Source organism: Ovis aries, chromosome 10 (genome assembly GCF_016772045.2).
Source record: "Ovis aries strain OAR_USU_Benz2616 breed Rambouillet chromosome 10, ARS-UI_Ramb_v3.0, whole genome shotgun sequence".
Lineage (NCBI taxonomy): Eukaryota > Metazoa > Chordata > Mammalia > Artiodactyla > Bovidae > Ovis > Ovis aries.
This window is the reverse complement of record NC_056063.1, coordinates 18,576,426-18,597,491: the sequence shown is the minus strand read 5'-3', so window position 1 is coordinate 18,597,491 and position 21,066 is coordinate 18,576,426. Positions and strand designations below refer to the sequence as shown.

Sequence of the window (21,066 nt, the reverse complement as noted above, 5' to 3'; positions counted from 1 at the left end):
AGACACAGGCATGGGGGTTACGTGAGTGTCCAGATACCTGGAGAGTTACCTGTTCCTTTCTTTTTAAAAAATCTTCACAATTTAAAAACATTTGTTTTTTTAAATTATATAGGTAAAAGTAGAAATTGCTGTTAAACACATCCATACTTGATGTTGTCCACCTAAACATGATTTTGGCTAGAATATCAAGGATGAGTGTTTTGAATGAGATGCTCCTGCTTTTCTCAGTTTCCCGTGCTTGAATTTCGTGCGGTGATTTTGAGCTTGTGGGCTCTCTGTCGCACGAATATTGCAAGGGAGGAACCTCTAGGTTTGCTAGGACTTGTTCTACATCTCCCCGCCCTTTTCAGTGACTGAAGCTTTGCAGGAACATTATGACTTACCTCTCAGGAACTCCTGACTCTTGGGGCTCGTTGTGGGGAGGCTGAGCTAATTAGAAAGAACAGGGTTGAACTCAGGCCAGGATGGATCATCAGATCTTGGTTGCGTGTTCCCAGAAGCGGAAAGTGAAAATCTGGTTACGTGGTTTATTTGCTCAAATAACAACCCAAGAAAAACCTGATTAAAAAAACTTTTTCACAGAAGCCTATTTATGATGAAGAATGTTAACATTTTATGTTCACAGAGAAGTGATTTTAATAGTTAAAATGATTCTCTTTAACTTAGTCATTCCCAGTCTTTCTGAATTTTCAATACTTTGATTTACCAGCATTTAAAGTTCCATAAAAAAACATATTTTGAGTTAAATTGATTTCAAAACTCACTTTGCCTTGCATTTTTGTTAATTTTGTAGCTTTTTGAGGTGTTAATAATTAGTAGTGTGTTGGCCTCACAGAACCAGAATTGAGAAACACTGCTCTGCATCTTGTAATGGTCACGATTTCCTCTCTGCTCTTCTTCTTCTTCACAAGTTACCTTATTTTCGCTCCTCACTGTTTTCTGTTTTGCACTCTTTCTCACTCTCTGCCGTTTCAGTTCTAGTACCTCTTAGCCATTAAGCCGTGCCGTTGTGGTGAATCTAGTTTTATTGAAGTGACACCAAATCCATTTGTTTTCAACATATAGGAATTTTTTTTTCCAGTAAAAATGGCTGGCTACAAAATAAAGTATGCAGTACGCCAGACCTCCTGGGCTTCCTAGGTTCAGCAGTAAAGAATTCACCTGCCAATGCAGGACACATGGGTTTTATCCCTAGGTCAGGAAGATTGCCCTGGAGAAGGAAATGGCAACCTACTCCAGTATTCTTGCCTGGAAAATCCCGTGGACAGAGGAGCGTGGCACGCTAGTCTGTGGGGTCACAAAAGTATCAGACACGACTTAGCGACTAAACAACAACAGTGCCAGACCTCCTGACAGTAAACCTTAGCTCAGTTTATCGTCTACTGCATGTATGACTGGACAATTTGAACTTCCATGTTTGCTTCTTGGTATGAAGCAAGAAGCATATGTCCTTCAGACGAAGGACAGATGACCTTAGACAAAGGCAGGGCACTTTGGCAGGTGCTGGAGTCCCAAGCCCAGACCTGAAGGTTCCCCTAAACTTTCTCGCTTCTCGTTGCTGTAGCAGCTGGTGCTGTCCGCCAAGCCCAAGCCCCACCCCTGACTTCCCTAGTGGCACTGGGTGTTCCAGGTAAACGCCCTAGCCATGCTCAGGGAGGGCCAGCCTTCCCAGCTTCTCTGTATCTTTAACCCCTATCTGTGGAAGCAGCATCCTGCCTCCTCGAATGAATGGCAGGGGCTGCTCCCCGTTCTTGGAGGGCCATGGTAAACATTTCCAAAGTGAATGTAGGAATGAAGTTATTTTGGTTTTCTGGTGTTGGGTAGTTTAGCACAGAAGTTCACAATTGTGTTCCAGTCCAGTTACATTTTTCATGGCACGTTTGTTATCAGGGAAAAGAGAAGTCCATAAAGAGGTCCATCAAAGAACATTCCTGACCGAGGACTTTGTGCATAGTGACATTGAGAGGCAGTGAGTACTTTCTGTTTGTTCAAACAGAGGGTGTGTGGGCAAAGATGATATGAAAGAAAGCTGGCCATAGACAGTAGGCAAACATGTCTGAATTTTTGTCTTGTGGGAAGTCAGTGATAGGTTTGAAAGGAGTCATGAGAATGGTTTTTCTTTCTTTTTTTTTTTTATTTTACTTTACAATACTGTATTGGTTTTGCCATACATTGACATGAATCCACCACGGGTGTACATGCGTTCCCAAACATGAACCGCTCTCCCACCTCCCTCCCCATAACATCTCTCTGGGTCATCCCCGTGCACTAGCCCCAAGCATCTTGTATCCTGCATCGGACATAGACTGGTGATTCGTTTCTTACATGATAAGAATGGTTTTTCAAGAGAATCATTAACTTGACAGCATTGTGCAATTTAGGTCCGAAGAGAGAGAAAGTCTAAGACAGGGAGACTGGTCTGGGTATGGGGTATGCTTGATAAGGCTCTGACAAGTGGGAGATATTACAAACAAAGAATTTGTTGTTATTTTGCCAACTGGATATTCTGAAGAAAGTGCTAAGTGAGGAGGGAGGAGAAGTCAGAGATGACCCTAAAGTTCTGGGAATGCTGGTACCATTGCCCAGGGCAGAATCAAAATGGCACCTCACTTGGGGTAAAATATTATTTTAAGTCTGTGTGGTGGCTTGGTCTTAGAGAAGACAATTAGTCTGAAGTCAACAAAACAGTGGTTTCCATTAGGAAGTGTTCTGAGAACTATCTGCCTGTCAGCCATGAACTTACTGAAGTGAGGTCTAACATAATGTTTGGTCCCAGAAAACTGCTCTCTGGGGTTCTAGATGATATCATTCAGTGATCAGAACTACTGCACTTAACTGCTTGCAGAGTGAGTTGGGGTGCCCCATAGAATGCTCCATGGAACCCTAAAATTGGTGAAGTTTTGATAAAAATATTTATTGACCCTGGGTGGAAATGCCCCACATCTTTTTGATTTACTTTAGTAAGCAATGTTTTAAGAAAAATTAAATCACCTTTTTTTTTTTTTGTCTTTTAGTCTGTTCTCCTGGCTTGTACTTCAGTTTCAAAATAGGTGCCATATTTTTATCGGCCTACTGGCTAGAAGTGGTAACAAGAGGACCTTCATGATGTATAAGTGCTTAAACGAGACATTGCTTAAATGTAGATAATGGTTTGGTGCCTGAAAATTTACAAGCTTAGGCTTAATGAAGAGTTTGTTTGTTTGTTTTTTAATCAGTTAATGCTAAGGGAAGGAAAAATTGACTTGTTTCTTCTCCTGTTGACTGTTTACTTGGTGTGTGTTTGTGAACCTAGAATTATAGAGATTGCGGCCTGCCACTCGGCGCACACGTCGGCCGCCAAGACCCAGGGCGGCCACGTGTACATGTGGGGCCAGTGCCGCGGCCAGTCGGTGACCCTGCCGCACCTCACGCACTTCTCCTCCACCGACGACGTGTTCGCCTGCTTCGCCACGCCCGCCGTCACGTGGCGCCTCCTGTCTGTGGGTGAGTGACTGCTGTCTGTCGGGTGGTGGCCTGAGAGCTAGGAAGAAGACTGGGGCTGTTGTTTCTCAATAGTGGGGACTTTTGTTAAATGCAGGATCAGGCAGTTCATTTCCCTCTCACAGGTTCCTGTGAAAGAGAACTCACTGGACCGATTCATTTTCCTTAAAAGTATTAGAAATCTCATACTAAAATTCGGAGAACTTCGGATGGCTTTTTGATGTGACTGGGAAACCGTGGCTTTTATTTTTAGCGGGTATATTTACTCAAGCTTTCAACATGTTTATTTAGCGAGGTGCTTGGGGCTTTAGTTATTTTGCCAGATTTACAAGCAGATGTGTCTGAGGTTCTTAGAACGATTGCAGCAGCGGGAAATCTGTATTTAGGGAAAAAAGCACACTGCTCAGTTGGTCAGTTATTTTGGGAAATTGGTATTTTCATGAGTGTGAGCAAAGCGATGCTATATTTGGCCTACATTTTCATTGGAAAACACTGGTGTCATTCCCTTAGAACCCGACGACCACCTCACAGTGGCCGAGTCCCTGAAGAGGGAATTTGACAACCCCAACACCGCAGACCTGAAATTTCTGGTGGATGGAAAGTACATTTATGTGCATAAAGTCCTTCTCAAAATCAGGTAAGGCATCATTTGAGAATTGAAATAAGTATGTTTATTATTTTCTAGTTGCAAAGACCTATGTCAGGCACTTCAGTGATTCTGAAACAATGTAAGGCTCTTTTCGCCCTTATGAGCAGACAGTACAGCAGGGAAAACACATTATATGTGAAACGAGAACTCATAGAAGCCGTAGTATGCAGCGGGTGGGGTGGGGTGCAGGGCATACACAGTTGGCTTCCTCAGAGACTCTGTAGACAGCTTGTTTGCCTTGGCACTGGAGAGCAGCCAGCCAGCCAGCGGTGAACATCTATTGAGCCTTGTTGGGGCTGCTTGACCTCAGTGAACCTCCCTGCCCAGGAGCTGAGTGCAGCCCGTGAGAGTCACTCTCCTTAATCAGCTGTGGGATACTGCAGGTTTAGACCTCGAAAAAAGACAGGAGCAGCAAGGTTTGGGGTGAAACTAACAGGCAGACTTTAAAAAATTCACTTTTATTAATGGATAATTTTTGAGCATCCATTTAAAATGTGCAGCCTGAGGCATTTTGACATTTGTATATTCTCTGGAAACCACCATTCCACACCAGGATACAGAATATTGGCATCGCCCCCCTCAAAGATCCCTCAGGCCCTAGCCCTGGGGCAAGCCCTGATCTTCTTTCTGTCAGTATAGATTAGTTAGCGTTTTCTAGAAGTTGATGTAAATGTAATGATACAGTATGTATTCTTCTCTGCCCGGCTTCTTTCTTCTAGCCTAATGATTTTGAAATTAATTTTGTTGTTGTGTAACAGATGTCCAAATCCTCCTGCAGTGAATCACAAACACAGTATAGTATTTCAGTCTCAAGTTCACTTCTTAGTAAGGCCAGGCTATGGAATATTTTCTCACTTCTACTGTTGTCCATAAACTTTCATAAAAATGAGGAGGTTGTGGTTTGTTAGGGCTGTTGTAACAAAGTTCTGTAGACTGATTGGTTTCAATAACAGAAATTTATTCTCTTATGGTTTTGGAGGCTGGAAATTCAAGACCTTGTTGAATGAATCAGGTTGTTCCATCCTCCGTCCCATCTTCTGGTGGTTTGCTGCCAGTTTTTTGCCCTCGTTGGCTTATGGCAGCATAACTCCAGCCTTAACATGGCTTTCTCCCTGTGTCCAAACCCCTTTTTTTATAAGGACACCAGTCATGTCAGTTTAGGGCCCACCCTAATGACCTCCTTTTAATTTGATCCCTTCTCTAAATACAGTCATATTCTGGGGTTAGGACTTCAGTCTGTGAATTTGGGGATTCAATTCAACCCATAACAGAAGGAGAAGAAACAAAATTACTCAGAATTTTTAAAAATAAGGCCACCTGATTTCTATAAATGCTACTCTGTGGACATGGGGTGGGAGGGACCCATCTGTGGCCACAGAGGCGGCTGCCCCAGAGCAGGCTAGCATTTGCAGCCTCCTCTAGTAAACCACTGTTTGCAGACTTCTGGCCAGCAGAGGAAGCGAGGGGCCAGGCCAGGACATGAAGGTGTGTGGCATGCGTGTTTCCTCTCTGCATGGTAGTTGTTTCCTCTTTAACCACTACGAGCACGTGCTCCTCGGGAAGGTTATTGGCTCTTGCCCAGAAGCCAGGACCTGACATCTTTCTTCCTTCAGGTGTGAGCATTTTCGCTCTTCTTTGGAGGACAATGAGGATGATATTGTAGAAATGAGTGAATTTTCGTATCCTGTTTACCGAGCCTTCCTGGAGTACCTGTACACGGACAGCATCAGCCTGTCCCCCGAGGAGGCAGTAGGTAATTCGCACCGGATTTGACCAAGAGTTTGGCAAAATGGTGGTTTGTGTAGAGCCTGAAAGGAAGTCTCTGTGAGGGTAGTCACAAAACTAGTTCTGTTTTTGCGGGCTGAACCCAAACTCTCTTTCCTTCTTCCCACCTCATACAAAGGTTGGCTTGATGGATAAAATGAGAGGTGGGTGAATTATCAACCCGTCAACACTGTGGGGTGGGTTCCATTTCTCCTGAATTGCTAGACAACGTACACAACTTTTTAGTTTCCACAACCTGCTGTCTTCAAGATATTTGCATTATAAAAATGGTAAGATGCATGTAATAAGAAGCCCTGATGGCCTCCATAACTGTGACTGTCTCTTTGGGACAGATTGCCATGGTCCAGTGCCTCACGGCACTTCAGGGTTACTGACGGTAAGAAAGCAACACAGGGCATCCATTTGGGCACAGGGTGAAAAACCTACTCAGTTTCAGGTTATAGCTGTCAGTATCATTGGCTAGTGGGACAGAAGAATGAAAGAATTGCTTCTGTAAGGAACCAAAGAAAGAGTTTAACCCTTAAATTTTTAAATTCGGTATTCATTTTACATTTGTAAAGCCAGTAACACTTTTTACCAGATCAGCATTTAATTTTCCTCAGGTGAACAGAAGTCTGATTTCTGAAGTTTTCTAGTTTTCCTTCCTTTCTCCCACAGTGCTGGAGGGCCAGGGCCCATGGTGTGCCACGCTCCCCTTGGCACCCGTGAGGGAGACAGACCGAGCCCTGCCCTGTGGAGCTGGTGCTCAGGGAAGGGAGGCCAGCCCTTAACAGGAAATCAAAGCGGTCAGTCAGGAGGTCAGGGAAGGCCTCCGTGAGGAAGTGTGCTGAGCAGAGAGTGGGGGGAAAGCAAGCAGACACGCAGGCGAAGAGCATGCTAAACGAGAGATAGTGTAAAGGTCTGAGGAGCATGGAGAGTGCGTGGAAGAGGAGGAGGAGAGGGGAGAGAGAGAGAGATGGCAGTGGAGGTAACTGAGGCCAGGCAGCTGGGTCTGGCCAAGACCAGATGCCGCCTTGGAGGTCACGATGAAGGGCTCAAGTTTTAGTCTTGAGGTGATAAACAGCCTTGGAAGATTTTGACAATGGGGGTTGCGTATTTAGTTTTTGCTTTAATAGTAAAATGGAAAAAGGAAGTGGCTTAAACGAAGTGGTTTCTCTGTCTGTCACCCAGGGACACAGTGCAAGGCATCCTTAGGTGTGGCCCCTGGATTCACGCCCACGGCCACATCTGCACTGCAGACAGCGGGGCGGAGGAAGGGACAGTGGCGAGGCGCCAGGGGCAGACCCCGGTGTCTGTTGAGGAAGTCCCACTTCTTTTAAAACAGGGACCAGAGATGACCAAGGCCTTAATTAGCTGCATAGGAAGTTGCAGGGAGTGGTCACTTCTAGATGGCCATGCCTCAGCCACATAGTCTAGGATTTGGGGAGAAAAGGAGGATGGGTTTGTGTATTCATTTATGGAGGGAGGAGGCACCACAGCTTCAACTCCAGGAGTGAAAAGATCAGGCACTGTAATGGTTGAGATGTCGGGTGGTGGTGCCCTGGGTTAAGGTGGTCTAGCGTGGAGGTGTTGAAAGAGATCAGGGTCTGGACACATCTTACATAGCAAGCTGACAGAATCTGTTGGTGGTTGGTTGTGGGGTGTGAGGGAAAGAGAAGGATGGGGTGTTTGGCCCGAGTGTGGAGAGCACCAGGTTTTGCTCTGGAGTTTGAAAACTCAAAGGAGTTTGAGCTGCCTTTTAGACATCTGTGTGGCAGGTTTTCTATAGGCCCCTGGGCAAGAGTCTAAAGGAGGCCTGCATACCACATGTCTAAAAATTTAAAGTTATGTGTCAAGCTAAAAACTCCAGATAAAATGTGTTAAATCCTCATACCTTGAAAAATACACCTTCATTAAGAACTGAGAGGCCAGGGTGGCATTTCATCTGGAATTTAGAGTGGTAGGTCTCTTGGAATTCCGTGCTAGGACACCATTGCACAGGAAGGTCAGGCCCCTGGCCTCCAGCTTGGGATCTGCTGTCTTTGTTTACCGGCTACCGCCTGCACCACAAGAGGTACGCGGGCACGCAGCCTGCATCTCCGTGCTCCGTCCATCCCGCCCTGGCCACCCCTGGCCCTGGGGGTCTGTACCTTGGTGACAGGGTCGAGGGGAGGAAACACTCGCGTGTATGGCCTCAGGGCTGATTAGGCAGGGAGTCCCAGGGTCCCTAGGGGCTCAGACGGTAAAGAATCCACTTGCAATGCAGAGACCCGGGTTCGATCCCTGGGTCAGGAAGATCCACTGGAGCAGGCAATGGCTACCCACTCTAGTATTCTTGCCTGGAGAATTCCATGGACAGAGGAGCCTGGCGGGCTATAGTCCACAGGAGCGCAGAGTCGGACATGACTGAGCGACTAGCACTTTCACACTTTGCCAGAGTCCTGGGTGCACGAAGTGTGGTCTAGGAGCGGGCACGTCGCTCCCTGGCCACTGTAGGGAGGGGCTGCCTGGAGCAGGTGCAGAGCTGGGCCCTCCTGAGCGGAGGATCCAGGCAGTACCTGTGAGCACAGGCATATGTGAGTCTGGTGCCTGGGGTGTGGGGAGCTGTCGATGTGAATCTGAGAGTTGTTGAGAACCGGCTAGAAACAATCAGGTCATTCGCAGCTCTCAAGATTTCAAAAGATTTCAGTTTGTTTCCCCCAGTGGGCCATAGGCCTTTCTTCTATGATAATATTTGTCAGGTTACAAAGAAAGCAAGTTTCCAACTAAAATCTACCACGTTGTGTAAAACTTCCTGTAAGGTTGAAGAAATCCTGGCTCTGTGTCCTTTGGGCCCTCTATGCAGTACCTTCCGTGAAAAGGTTATCTTGAAGTAAACTTGACAACAGTCTAGAGTCAGGATTCAGCTGGCTTTTGATCAGGTGGCAGCCAGGACTGAATTGGACCTAGCAAGTGTTCCACTCTTCCCAGGGTGTAGGACTGCTGAGCCCCTGGTGTGGATCCCATTCATGCAGGGGTGGAGGGGACTCTCACAGTATCTCCAGCCGAGTGACATAACTCGGGTGCTGCTCACTGCACCAGTGACACACGTTATGCTAATTAACAAATCCGCAAATGGAGACTTAAATAACCATAATGGAAGCTATTTGACAAGGGCCTTTCAAATACTGACTGACCAGTCTTTTTTTTTTTTTTTTTGGCTGCATTGCACAGCATGTTGGATCTTTGTTCCCTGGCTTGGAATTGGACCCTTGCCCGCTGCAGTGGAAGCTTGGAGCCTTAGGCACTGGGTCACCAGGGAAATCCCCTGACTGACCATTCTTGATTAGAGTGCTTTTCATAGTATCCCTTGTGTGCATGTTCAGTCGCTCAGTCGTGTACAACTCTTTGCGACCCTGTGGGCCGTGGCCCGCCAGGCTTCTCTGTCCATGGGATTTCAGGCAAGAATACTGGAGTGGGTTGCCATTTCCTTCTCCAACAGTATCCCTTGGAGTAGCTTAAAAATCAACTTAAACATCTAAATCACTCTATGTTGTATAATTTGAAAGTAGGTGACAGATAATATCTATAACAAGAACCAGGCAGTATTAAAACTGTGCAGCTGGAAATAATTTAGGGAAATAAGTGAAGTAAGAGTCTGAATATTGAACTCTGGGGCAATCGAGTACTCAGAAGTCAGGAAAAATGGTCCAGCCACGAGACTGAAGAGTAACTTCTGAAGGAGAAGAAGACCTGAGCATGTGTTTGAAGAAGCTGGGTGCTCTCACAGCACGTGTGAATGCTGCTGGAGAAGCTGCTGACGCTTCAGCGGGAGGGACGGACAGAAGAAGACTGGAGCCGTTTTCACTTGCTGCTCCTTTCCCCACAGCTGCTTGTTTGTGTGCTGCGTTTGCTCAGGGCAGCTGTGTTCTTAGATCGAGCCACACACTCAGAGTGTGTACGTCAGCCTAAGCTTCAGTTCCCACACCCCTTCGCTAACATTATATTGCGTTGACCAAAAAGTTCGTTTGGGGTTTTCCATATGATGTTACAGATAAATCTGAACAGAAAGTTCTGGCCAACACAGTATTTAAAATAATCTCTGATGGGTTGAGTGAGCTTAAATCAGGATACTTGAGATCATTCCCCTAATAAACATCTCTTTCTACCAGGGTTGCTTGATTTGGCTACATTTTATAGAGAAAATCGTTTGAAAAAACTCTGCCAACAAACTATCAAGCAGGGAATCTGCGAGGAGAATGCCATCGCGCTGCTGTCGGCTGCTGTGAAGTATGAAGCTCAGGTAAGAAAAACATCCTTTCAACAAGCTCACCTTCTGGAAGAAATAGCTGTCTACTTCACGCCTTATGCTGAAAGAAAGTCTGCTTAAAGATTTAATTTGAATAAAGTACTAAAAGAAAAAATATATAAGGGAATGTTTATATAAAGTTAGGATGAACTTCAAGGGCAGAAACCATGAAGGAAAGGATTGATAGATCTGATCTCAAAAAATTAAAATGTTTACACACACGCATATACACACACAAATAGAAAGTAAATGACACTCTGGAAAAAATATCTTTAACACAGTGAAGCAAGTTTAGTTCAGTTCAGTTCAGTTCAGTCGCTCAGTCATGTCTGACTCTTTGTGACCCCGTGAATTGCAGCACACCAGGCCTCCCTGTCCATCACCAACTCCCAGAGTTCATTCAAACTCATGTGCATCGAGTTGGTGATGCCATCCAGTCATCTTATCCTCTGTCATCCCCTTCTCCTCTTGCCCCCAATCCCTCCCAGCATTAGGGTCTTTTCCAATGAGTCAACTCTTCACATGAGCTGGCCAAAGTACTGGAGCTTCAGCTTTAGCATCAGTCCTTCCAATGAACACCCAGGATTGATCTCCTTTAGGATGGACTGGTTGGATCTCCTTGGAGTCCACGGGACTCTCAAGAGTCTTTTGCAACACTACAGTTCAAAAGCATCAATTCTTCAGCACTCAGCTTTCTTCACAGTCCAGCTCACATCCATACATGACCACTGGAAAAACCATAGCCTTGCCCAGATGGACCTTTGTTGGCAAAGTAATATCTCTGCTTTTTAATATGCTATCTAGGTTTGTCATAACTTTTCTTCCAAGGAGTAAGCGTATTTTAATTTCATGGCTGCAGTCACCATCTGCAGTGATTATGGAGCCCCCCCAAAAAAAGTCTGACACTGTTTCCACTGTTTCTCCATCTATTTCCCAAGAAGTGATGGGACCAGATGCCATGATCTTCGTTTTCTGAATGTTGAACTTTAAGCCAACTTTTTCATTCTCCTCTTTCACTTTCATCAAGAGGCTTTTTAGTTCCTCTTCACTTTCTGCCATAGTTAATATATAATTCTTTTTAAAAATGATAATATGAGCAGTTTGATGGAAAAAAATGGACCTAATGGGTTTATGAACAAATGAAAACTAAGAATGAAAATAAAGTATAATTTTTCAGTTGTCAATAGGGAAATCTATTTTTAGAAATAGTACAGGCTCAGGATAATGGGTATTGTCCTAAATTGCTGAGGAGAACGCAAATTAGTGTAATCAGTTGGGGCAGTTTGGCATAATATGTAATAAAAGCTTTAAAAATTTTATTCTTTAAGGAATTCACTTGTAGAAAGTTATCTTAAGAAAGTAATCATGGATTCAAAGATTTAGCATCAAGGACATTTCCCTGCAGTATTGTTTATAATTTTAAAAAATTAAAAAAATTCAGCACATATATATCAGTTCTCAGTTCAGTCACTCAGTCATTTCTGACTCTTTGTGACGCCATGGACTGCAGCACGCTAGGCCTCCCCTTTCATCACCAACTCCTGGAGCTTACTTAAACTCATGTCCATCAAGTCGGTGTTGCCATCTCATCCTCTCTTGTCCCCTTCTCCTCCTGCCTTCAATCTTTCCCAGCATCAGGGTCTTTTCAAATGAGTCAAATCTTCGCATCAGGTGGCCAAAGGGTTGGAGCTTCAGCTTCAGCATCAGTCGTTCCAATGAATATTCAGGACTGATTTCCTTTAGGACTGACTGGTTTGATATCCTTGCAGTCCAAAAGAGTCTTCTCCAACACCATAAACACAGCATAAAGGTAGGAGAAAATTGTTTAAAAAATGGTATAGTCTTTGGGGTCGCAAAGAGTTGGACACAACTTAGCAACTGAACAACAACCTCAGATATACAGATGACACCACCCTATGGCAGAAAGTGAAGAACTAAAGAGCCTGTTGATTAAAGTGAAAGAGGCAAGTGAAAAAGTTGGCTTAAAGCTCAACATTCAGAAAACTAAGATCATGGCATCTGGTCCCATCACTTCATGGGAAATAGATAGGGAAACAGTGGAAACAGTGGCAGACTGTATTTTGGGGGGCTTCAAAATCACTGCAGATGGTGACTGCAGCCATGAAATTAAAAGAGGCTTACTCCTTGGAAGAAAAGTTATGACCAACCTAGACAGCATATTAAAAAACAGATATTACTTTGCCAACAAAGGTCTGTCTAGTCAAGGCTATGATTTTTCCAGTAGTCATGTACGGATGTGAGAGTTGGACTACAAAGAAAGCTGAGCACCGAAGAATTGATGCTTTTGAACTGTGATGTTGGAGAAGACTCTTGAGAATCCCGTGGACTGCGAGGAGATCCAACCAGTCCATCCTAAAGGAGATCCATCCTGGGTGTTCACTGGAAGGACTGATGCTGAAGCTGAAACTCCAGTACTTTGGCCACCTGATGCGAAGAGTTGACTCATTTGAAAAGACCCTGATGCTGGGAAAGATTGAAGGCAGGAGGAGAAGGGGACAACAGAGGATGAGACAGTTGGATGGCATTAGCGACTCAATGGACATGAGTTTGAGTAAACTCCAGGGGTTGGTGATGACTCCTGGCATGCTGCAGTCCTTGGGGTTGCAGAGTCAGACACGACTGAGCGACTGAACTGAACTGAACTGAACAACAACAACGTTAATACTATTCAAGATATATCACTGACTGAAAAACTGTGGTCCTATTTTTTAATAAGTATATTTGTTAAATAAAAATATTTTAAAAATTTAAGTATAAATAGCTAAATTGAAAATGACTAAAATTTATTATCTACATAGAATAAGACTGAAAAATATAGTCAGTGGTTATCTTTGAATTGGTGGGATTGTAGATGATTTTTATTTTGTTATCTTTGCTAGTTTTTCCTGAATTTTCTATAGTCACCATGTATTGTTTTGATAATAAAGAAAACCTGTCTTAGAGTTAAATCTTGAGGAAGCAGGCCAGACTCCTTGGAGTCAATTTCCTTAAGGATATCCTTTCCTTTGTCCAAGAACAGGGACATTTTAGCAGTGAGCAGAAAAAAAGCCTATAACGTCTTTTCTGCTTATATAAGTAATAATATGCTTATTAAAGAAAATTCAGAAAATACAAAAAGTGTGAGGAAGGAAATGCCTCATCAGCCAGAGGACACAAACATTTCATACAGCTCCTTCTGATTTTTTTCCCTAGGTTATGTGTATATCTCTAAATACTAGTTTTTTTCACTTAACATTAAAAAAAAAATCTTCCCTGCCTTGAAGAATGGACATTGAAAAGCATAGTGAATATTTGTCTTTCATCAAGGTAATAATACATTGGGCACTTAGAACACGCAGAATGCTTCATGGCCAAATAGTAGCTATGTGCTTGGTTTCAAGAGTTTGTTACAGTCACGGCGATAATACTGGACTCTTCTGGACTGCATCAAATGATGAGATGGCAGGCATATACTGTTTTCCTCTGAACTAGGCTTAATTTGCAAGACTTCTTCACATTTCCTATTTATGTGAATTATTTGAATGCTTACCATCCAGCCCTCTGTTTTCTAGAAAGTAAGCTCCTTGAGGAACGGCAAGGACTTTGTTCTGCCAGACCCCTAGTGCCTAGGATAGTTCCCGACACATAGTAGGTGCTCGCTAAATGTTTGTTTAATGAACGTCCAACTTTGCCTTTAGAGGTAGACTAACTGATGTGCCCTAAATTAGTACAACAGCCCACAAATAAAATTGACTTAGTGCACACGCCACATAAAAGTGCTTACAAAGAACAGTGCATTTGATGTGACTAGTATTCTTACTTGCTGACTCTAATAAGCAAGAAATGGACAAAAAAGAAATGGACCTTTTCAGCAAATTATCCCTCATGGTTGACTACACTTAATACATAATTAATACAAGCCAGGGATTATTCAAAGTACAGTTCACATCCTGCTTAATTCTCAAAAGAACCCGATAAGAATATAGGTATTATTATTATTCTAATTTACAAGTGAGGAAGCTTGACTCTGAGAGATTAAATTCTTAGTAAGCTATTAATGATAATTTTAAAGCTGAAATGCATTCCCAGATTGGACCAGTTTCAAAGCGCACGCTCTACCACAATTCTCTATTGTCTCCGTAGTTTAAAATCAGCAGTGTTTATGCACTGGCTCAGCAGATGTCCACCGAGTGCCCATTAAATGCCTGACACCATTCTAGGCACTCGAGGGTACAAGAAGTGAACAAAACAGACCAAAAGCTCTGCCCTCATGGAACTTTCTGGTGGTGAGGGCAGTAGATAAACTAATACAATATGTGTTCTGTTAGGTGGTGATAAGTGATATAAAAAAGTTAGGGAAGGGCAGTGGGAGGAGGGAGGCCAGACTGAGATGAAATCTGAAGGTTTCGATTGTGGTCGAGGAAGGAAGGGAGGTCTCACCAAGGAGAGCCGAGCACAGCCATGAAGGAGACACTGGAGGCTATGCAGGCCAGGGCCCAAGGCCCTGGGTCTCCACAGGCCGGCCTGCCTCGCGCTCTCAGTTCTCTGGGGCCAGAAGTGTGTCCAGCCGCCTGATTTCTGAGTCTCAAGTTTGCAGATCTTATCAAGGGAATCACTATGGGACTTTTTTTTTTTGGCCTGGCGTACATTACAGTAAGCCAGAAATCACCAAACTGGAGTTTCTCTCAGCAGAAAGTTGTGATTTCTTCCAAGCACTTTCCCACTTCAGAGTACTGAAGCTCTGTATGATCCGATGAAGCCTAACCATCCCAGCCTTGTCTTCTTGTGAAGGAGAAGAGAGCAGTGGTCTGTTCATGACTTCAGAGAAGCAGTTCCCCAGATGACTCTTTCATAGCATAAGCTTTCCTCACAAATTCTTTACAGGTAGAACTATTTAAGCCCCATAAGAATATAAAAGAGGAGTGTTGGGCTGAACATAAAGAAAATCTCTTAATCAATTTACTCTATGCATTCACACAATAAAGAAATATTTATTACACAAACAAAAAAGAGTGTTGTACTCTGAATAAGTAGTGAAAGAGGAATGAACAATGCCCATCAGTGCCTATCTCTGGGAAGAAAAAGTCTCAACTTTTTTGCATTGGTTACTGTGGATGAACTTGAATGCTTTCCTGTTATTTACATTTTTACAAGCATAGACTCATATCAGCTGTATAGTTTTACAGCTATTCTTTAGGTACCGCTGTCCCAGCAATTCTTTCTGTTGGCCATCAAATCTTCTTTCCTCACCTGTGTGTTTTAGGAATTTTTGTGCTATGTTGCATTGCATCAGGGTATGCGAATTTGCTAAAACGTTTCTGTTGTCGTCCCTAGGACTTAGAAGAATTCTGCTTCAGGTTTTGCATAAACCATTTGACTGTAGTAACACAGACTTCGGGCTTTGCAGAAATGGACCATGATCTCTTGAAGAACTTCATCAGCAAAGCAAGCAGAGTTGGAGCCTTTAAAAACTGACCCTCACCTGCAGGAAAGAATTTCTAGTGTTTCCACTCTCCCTGCAACAGCCAGAGAATAACTTCTCCTTAATAGTGTTGATGATGAGCTACATTTGGGCTGAAAATGTTCTGTCAAAACAAGGGGATGGTGGTGAGTCTTCCCCACCTTCTGAAATCCACTGTCTACAAGAGAAGGCATTAAGTGCTCTGTTCAGATGGAACTAAGCTCAAGGGGAAAAAAATTGAAATGTCTTACTGTATTTACCATTTCCTCTTACGAGTCACTTAAGTTGGAGACTTTTGGTACAGGGGTCTAAGTGTATGCTATTCTGGCCAAATTTGCATATTCAACAGGCTGGTACCACACGGATAAGCTTGACCAGGAATGCTGTCACTAGCTCACTTTCAGCATCCAGCACAGTGCCTTGCATATAGTAGGCACTCAACTTATTATCAGTTTTAATCATGCCTGAACAGCTTTTTATTTATGGGACACTGGATGAAGGAATAACTTAGGTAAAACAAATGTAAAACAACTGAGTTTCCTATTCTTATGGTACATTGTTCTGAGGAATAGTGGCTAATTTAGAGCATTAATTAGAATTCACAAAAGGCCTTGGCAGTTAAATTGTTGAAGATCCAAGGGCTAATTTTAATTGTTTTACTCTGAGTCATTATTTCTCATATGAAATCACTGAGTATGAAATACTTTGAGTGAGTGTTATTCCTGGGCTCATTTGCCTTACATAATTGCATAATGTCCTTTTACTTTTGTGTTAAGAGATTTGCCTCCATAAGTAAAAATGGTTTTCTCTTGTAGTTGATTTTTATGTCACCACAAAACAGGTCTTTTAACTTGGCCCAGTGTGATGATAAAAGTAGCAGCCAAAAAGGAACTAATACATTTCATGGGCAGCACTAGCAAGAATGAGGTAAATTTATACTTTTTCAATCAAGTTACCCAGCTGCGAATGAGAAACTGGAACAGGATGTAGGCTGCAGCGTCAGGCTCCTAATGTGTATTTCCCAACAAGATACTACTATGCGAAGAAACCTCTTTTGGAATTAGAAACCTTGTTCTGATGCTGAACTGTTTGATAATAAAGTGCTCATTTGTAGGTAACAGAACAAATGTGTTTTTTTAATTCATCAGAAGCAGCAAGATTCTACCAACCTTATGTCTCTCAGATACACATGGGTTGTTTCATACAAGCTAATTTTTTAAAGCAGTCACTCAGATAAGGCATCATAGCAAAGCCTACCCTAAAACATAGATGACTTCTAAACAGTTTAATTACTATTCATCCACTTACCTACAAGTGAATGGTCTTTACTGGTGAGGTCACTTGAATCCTTGTTTTTGTTGATCTGTTTTTGCAGACCTGGTCTGGTAGAGGCCAAGGAGTCCAGATGTCTCTAACTAAGTCAGAATCCCATTTTTGGAACTACACAGTTTGGGTTATTTTAAAACAGCCTCACCCCATGTGTCTGAATGTTCTGGTAGGTTTACTGTCTCTCCAGCAAAGAAACATCGAGGCTTGGGTGTTACCAGCCAGCTTCAGTTCTCACAGTCAGATGTCCACAGGCTTCATTCACTTCTGACTTCTCCTCACCCTGCTATGCTTGCTGTCACTGACCAAAAGCCTTTGTATTTTACAATGTCTTCCCGAACCTTCTCTTCCTCTTTCTTGCCCTTTTCGGGCAGTCTTCTGAAGTTCCTCAGTGCCTTTTTCTTTTATGAACTCATTTCATGGAAACATGGGACCACCCAGAAAAACAGGTAAGTTTATTTAGGGATGAAAAATGGATTACCCTTCACGAGGCTCCATAGTGGGTCACCACTCTGCCAGAGTACATGTTAGTAAGAAGGGATGGATGGAGTTCTAGCTAGATTTCCTCCAGAGAGGGAGAGAAAATGATTTGTTTCCATATACTTGGGAAACATACCTTCTGTGCAGACACCCCCACCCCCCACATATGGACTTCTGGATGCTAGAACTACAGTCGTGGGTGAGACCAGTCAGGTTGATCCCAGGATGGGTAAACAGGCAGTAGGCAAGCTGAGTAAGGTCATTTCTGATGGCGATGATGCTGTTACACTTTCAAAGGAGAGCGGCACAGTACAGAGGAAGGATTTTTAGCTTGGGTGTCAAGGAAGACCTCTGAGCTGAGAGCCCAGAGATAAGAAGCAAGCTAAACAAAATTGTGGGGGAAGATCACTTATGGACAGAAGGAACAGCAAATGTAAAAGCCCACGGCAGGGACGGGCTTGGCATCACAAGACAAAAAGGCCAGTGTGGGTAAAGCAGAGTGAGCACAAGGAGGAGGCAGTAATCCACAGTGTGAGCACCCCTAGGAGAGGAGCGCAGCCAATCCATTTACACTTTTAAAGGATCACTTTCACTCTTCAAGGAGTAGAAAGGTGAGGAGGGAGGCAGAGACCAGTTAGAAGTCTCTTAACAGTGGTCTAGATATGAGCTATCAGAAGACAGGTTTTTATCTTGAGCAAGTATGTGTTCAGTAAAATGGGGAAAGACCAGGGTAGAAACAAGGTGTTTTTGTTTGTTTGATTCTGGTTTATATTTTGAGAAGCTGGGTGGGGTAGGAATTGAGTTCTTTCGGCTGTGAGAGCTCTGACTTCCATGAAGAGGTCAGGGCTGGAGAAATAAATTTGGGATTCATCAGCTTACAAAGCCCATTAAATGCTAAGAATGGACAAACTACTGGGAGAGAATTTAGATACAGAAGAGACTGTTACTGCACTTAATACAAAGACCACATCGGACCACTGAGACTCTTAACTAATTTATTGAAAAATAGACAAACTATTGTTAATTGTAGAAAATAGTAATGTAGCAATTTCAAATGTACAGTTTTAACCAATACAAAAAGCAATAAAGCAGTATCTGAAATCTTATGTAAGAAATCTCAATACACGATCTCTGAAGTTCCTTAAATTCTGACACTAATTCTAACATGAACTTATTAGCAAAAGACCCAGTAATGTGGTAGGCCCTTGACCTAAAAGCTAACTGATTTGTATGATATTCATGCAAAAATGAATGAGGACATGAGATAAAGCTTTCTAGTGCCTGTGTTACCAAGATAACTGTCAAAAAATGAGTTTCAACTTAATTGAGCACAAAATAAAATTTTGCTTTCTAACAAATAAGACCAGATTTCTTTTTAAAAAGAACTCTCAGTTTAAACAAAAGTAATTTTCTAAAAGCTAGTAGATCCTACCTTAAATACCACCTATTTTAAATTATACCATCTCTAAATAAGTTAATCACACAAGATAGTTTAAATTACACCTTTAGGTGTTGGGGGAGGGGGAAAGCGCCTCTTTTTCTACTGTAGCTATTTTAATTTGAAGCTTCTGCACAAAATCAGAGAGAGAAACATTAATGCCTAACCCAAAGACCTTTCATCACCTGCACTGTGGCCTAGAAATAATGTGGCTTTGAATGTGCCAGTGTAAGACCATGCTGAAGTTAAAAAAAAAAATAAAAAGGCAACTGCTAGTTCAAAAGATACATGAAAGACATGTACCATTCCAGGAAAAAAAAAAAAAAAAGCCCTCTTCCCAAATTCAGGAGAGGAGAATCATTGGTGAGATGCAATTAGGAAACTCTCTAAGAAAAAAAATTAAGGCTCCTATAGTTAACAGTTGGTTTGCAGAGTAAAATTACTTTGTATCTTGATTCTTTGGGACCCAGAAACATCAGAAAGTGTCCTTGGGATGTACTGGGTCCGGGTCCTCAACAGCAAAGCTCTAGTTGAACACTTTATTTTCCAAGTACTAGACAGGTACTTACTGAATTCAGTGATCTGAATGGTATAAAAACCAAGAGTACTATTAATAACTTTATTTTTAAAGCATGAGTTGGATAAAGAAAAGGATCAATAAACTCTTACAAGTCCTGAGGTATGAAACCTGTATCAGTAGTATGACAGTATCTCATAGGTTTATACTTTTGTTTTCTGTTTGCATTTTAAAACTAAAATTTATAAAACAAACACACAGTACACCCATTTAGTTTCCATTAGTAAACTCTAATGTGTAAAAAAATCAGTCATTTTCTCCTAAGTTTTTAGCATCTGTTTTAGCGCAAGAGTTCAGGGTCATTTGGGTGAATGGGGGCAGTCAGCCAAATTGCATTTGGAAGACAAGACGCATTTTCTAAGGGTATTCATGTTAAATTAAAAAAATAAATATAAATTAATAAAAATAACAGCAAACATCACATACGTGCCACAAGAGAAGACAAAGTACTCGGATAGGCACAGGTTGTGAGACTCACTCCTGGGGGATCCTGCCACCATTTGTAAAGCAGAACAATTATTAAGTAAGACCCCTATGTATCAACAAGTTCCATTCCAAGAGCACGTTCTTAAGTCCAATTTGTTCATAAGTCCAACAAAGTTAGCCTAGGTACCCAATGAACACATTGGCTATATAGTACTGTACTATAGTAGGCTTATAATACTTTTCACACAAATAATACATTAAAAAAACATAAAAATAAAACATTTTCAGTCTTACAGTACAGTACCTTGAAAACTACAGTAGTACAGTACAACAGCTGGCACACAGGCTGGCACTGAGCGAAGGGACAGGCGGAGGGAGACGGCAGAGCTGAAGGGCTGTCAGCAACAGGAGACGGAAGGCAAGCTGCAACTTTGTGCCTGATACTGACGGCACAGGTTCTGGTTCCTCGCTGGATTCAATTGTTCACATCTTTGAAAGTTCACATCTTGAAGGTTTGTATGTAGGGGCCTTACTGTACTTTGGAAACAGAAACATCTGTACAGCTTTTTCAATGGCAGGATCGACATAAGATTTGATCGACAGACACAAGATTTTCAATCTTGTACAATAATAATGCATGTTCTAGTGAGTACAATGTTGCCAGTGGCTTAGGAATCCCCTGCACAAATACTCAACTGTGCTATCCACAAAAAGATATGTATTATCTTCTTCACTAACTGTGGCTGTAAACAGAACCTGGGAGAGTCCTACAATCAGATCTGTAGGAGACAAAGACAATGAAGCCGGACGTGTATAGGGTGCCCACCAAGGTCGTGGGGTCCTCACTTTTCTTCCCTGTTTGAGGTATCCATGCTCTCATTCATTTTCTGCTTTTGCATTCGTGTTCGAGTAGATGCTAAAAAAAGGATGAAGAAATGTTAACAGCACTGATGGTGTGGGGTAAGTTGGTAAAGGCCTACCCAATTTGTTATGCTCACACCAAACTGATGGAGGCCAGGACCTCACAAGCTGTGGTTTCCAATTTTTTAAATCATATACCCCTATCAACCAGCTTTCCCCCAAAATATGTACCATTAAAGTATGTATGTATTTATGTTATAAAACACATATACCCCAAACATTAAAACTCAATGAGATAAAGATAAATAAGCATTCT

At 42.5% G+C, this 21,066-nt stretch overlaps 2 protein-coding genes across 24 annotated transcripts in view; one reads left to right on the top strand and one right to left on the bottom strand.

Annotated features, from left to right (window-relative positions):
* The window catches only part of RCBTB2 (RCC1 and BTB domain containing protein 2), a 55,828-nt gene extending 39,059 nt beyond the window's left edge, over positions 1-16,769 (top strand). For all 19 annotated transcript variants that reach the window (XM_042254698.2, XM_012184446.5, XM_042254700.2 and 16 more), the window contains 5 exons: positions 3,293-3,483; positions 3,991-4,117; positions 5,743-5,882; positions 10,045-10,175; positions 15,516-16,769. In XM_042254698.2, coding sequence (XP_042110632.1) covers positions 3,293-3,483; positions 3,991-4,117; positions 5,743-5,882; positions 10,045-10,175; positions 15,516-15,656 — 730 coding nt within the window. In that variant the 3' untranslated portion in view covers positions 15,657-16,769. The remainder of the gene's footprint in view (positions 1-3,292; positions 3,484-3,990; positions 4,118-5,742; positions 5,883-10,044; positions 10,176-15,515) is intronic.
* Positions 16,770-18,426: 1,657 nt separating this feature from the next.
* Positions 18,427-21,066, bottom strand: part of RB1 (RB transcriptional corepressor 1) — a 119,716-nt gene continuing 117,076 nt past the window's right edge. For 4 of the 5 annotated variants that reach the window (XM_027973562.3, XM_060394328.1, XM_060394329.1 and 1 more), the window contains one exon: positions 18,427-20,805. In XM_027973562.3, coding sequence (XP_027829363.1) covers positions 20,732-20,805 — 74 coding nt within the window. In that variant the 3' untranslated portion in view covers positions 18,427-20,731. Of the gene's footprint in view, positions 20,837-21,066 lie in introns of all 5 variants that reach the window. The other variant, XM_060394331.1, reaches the window with a different exon arrangement.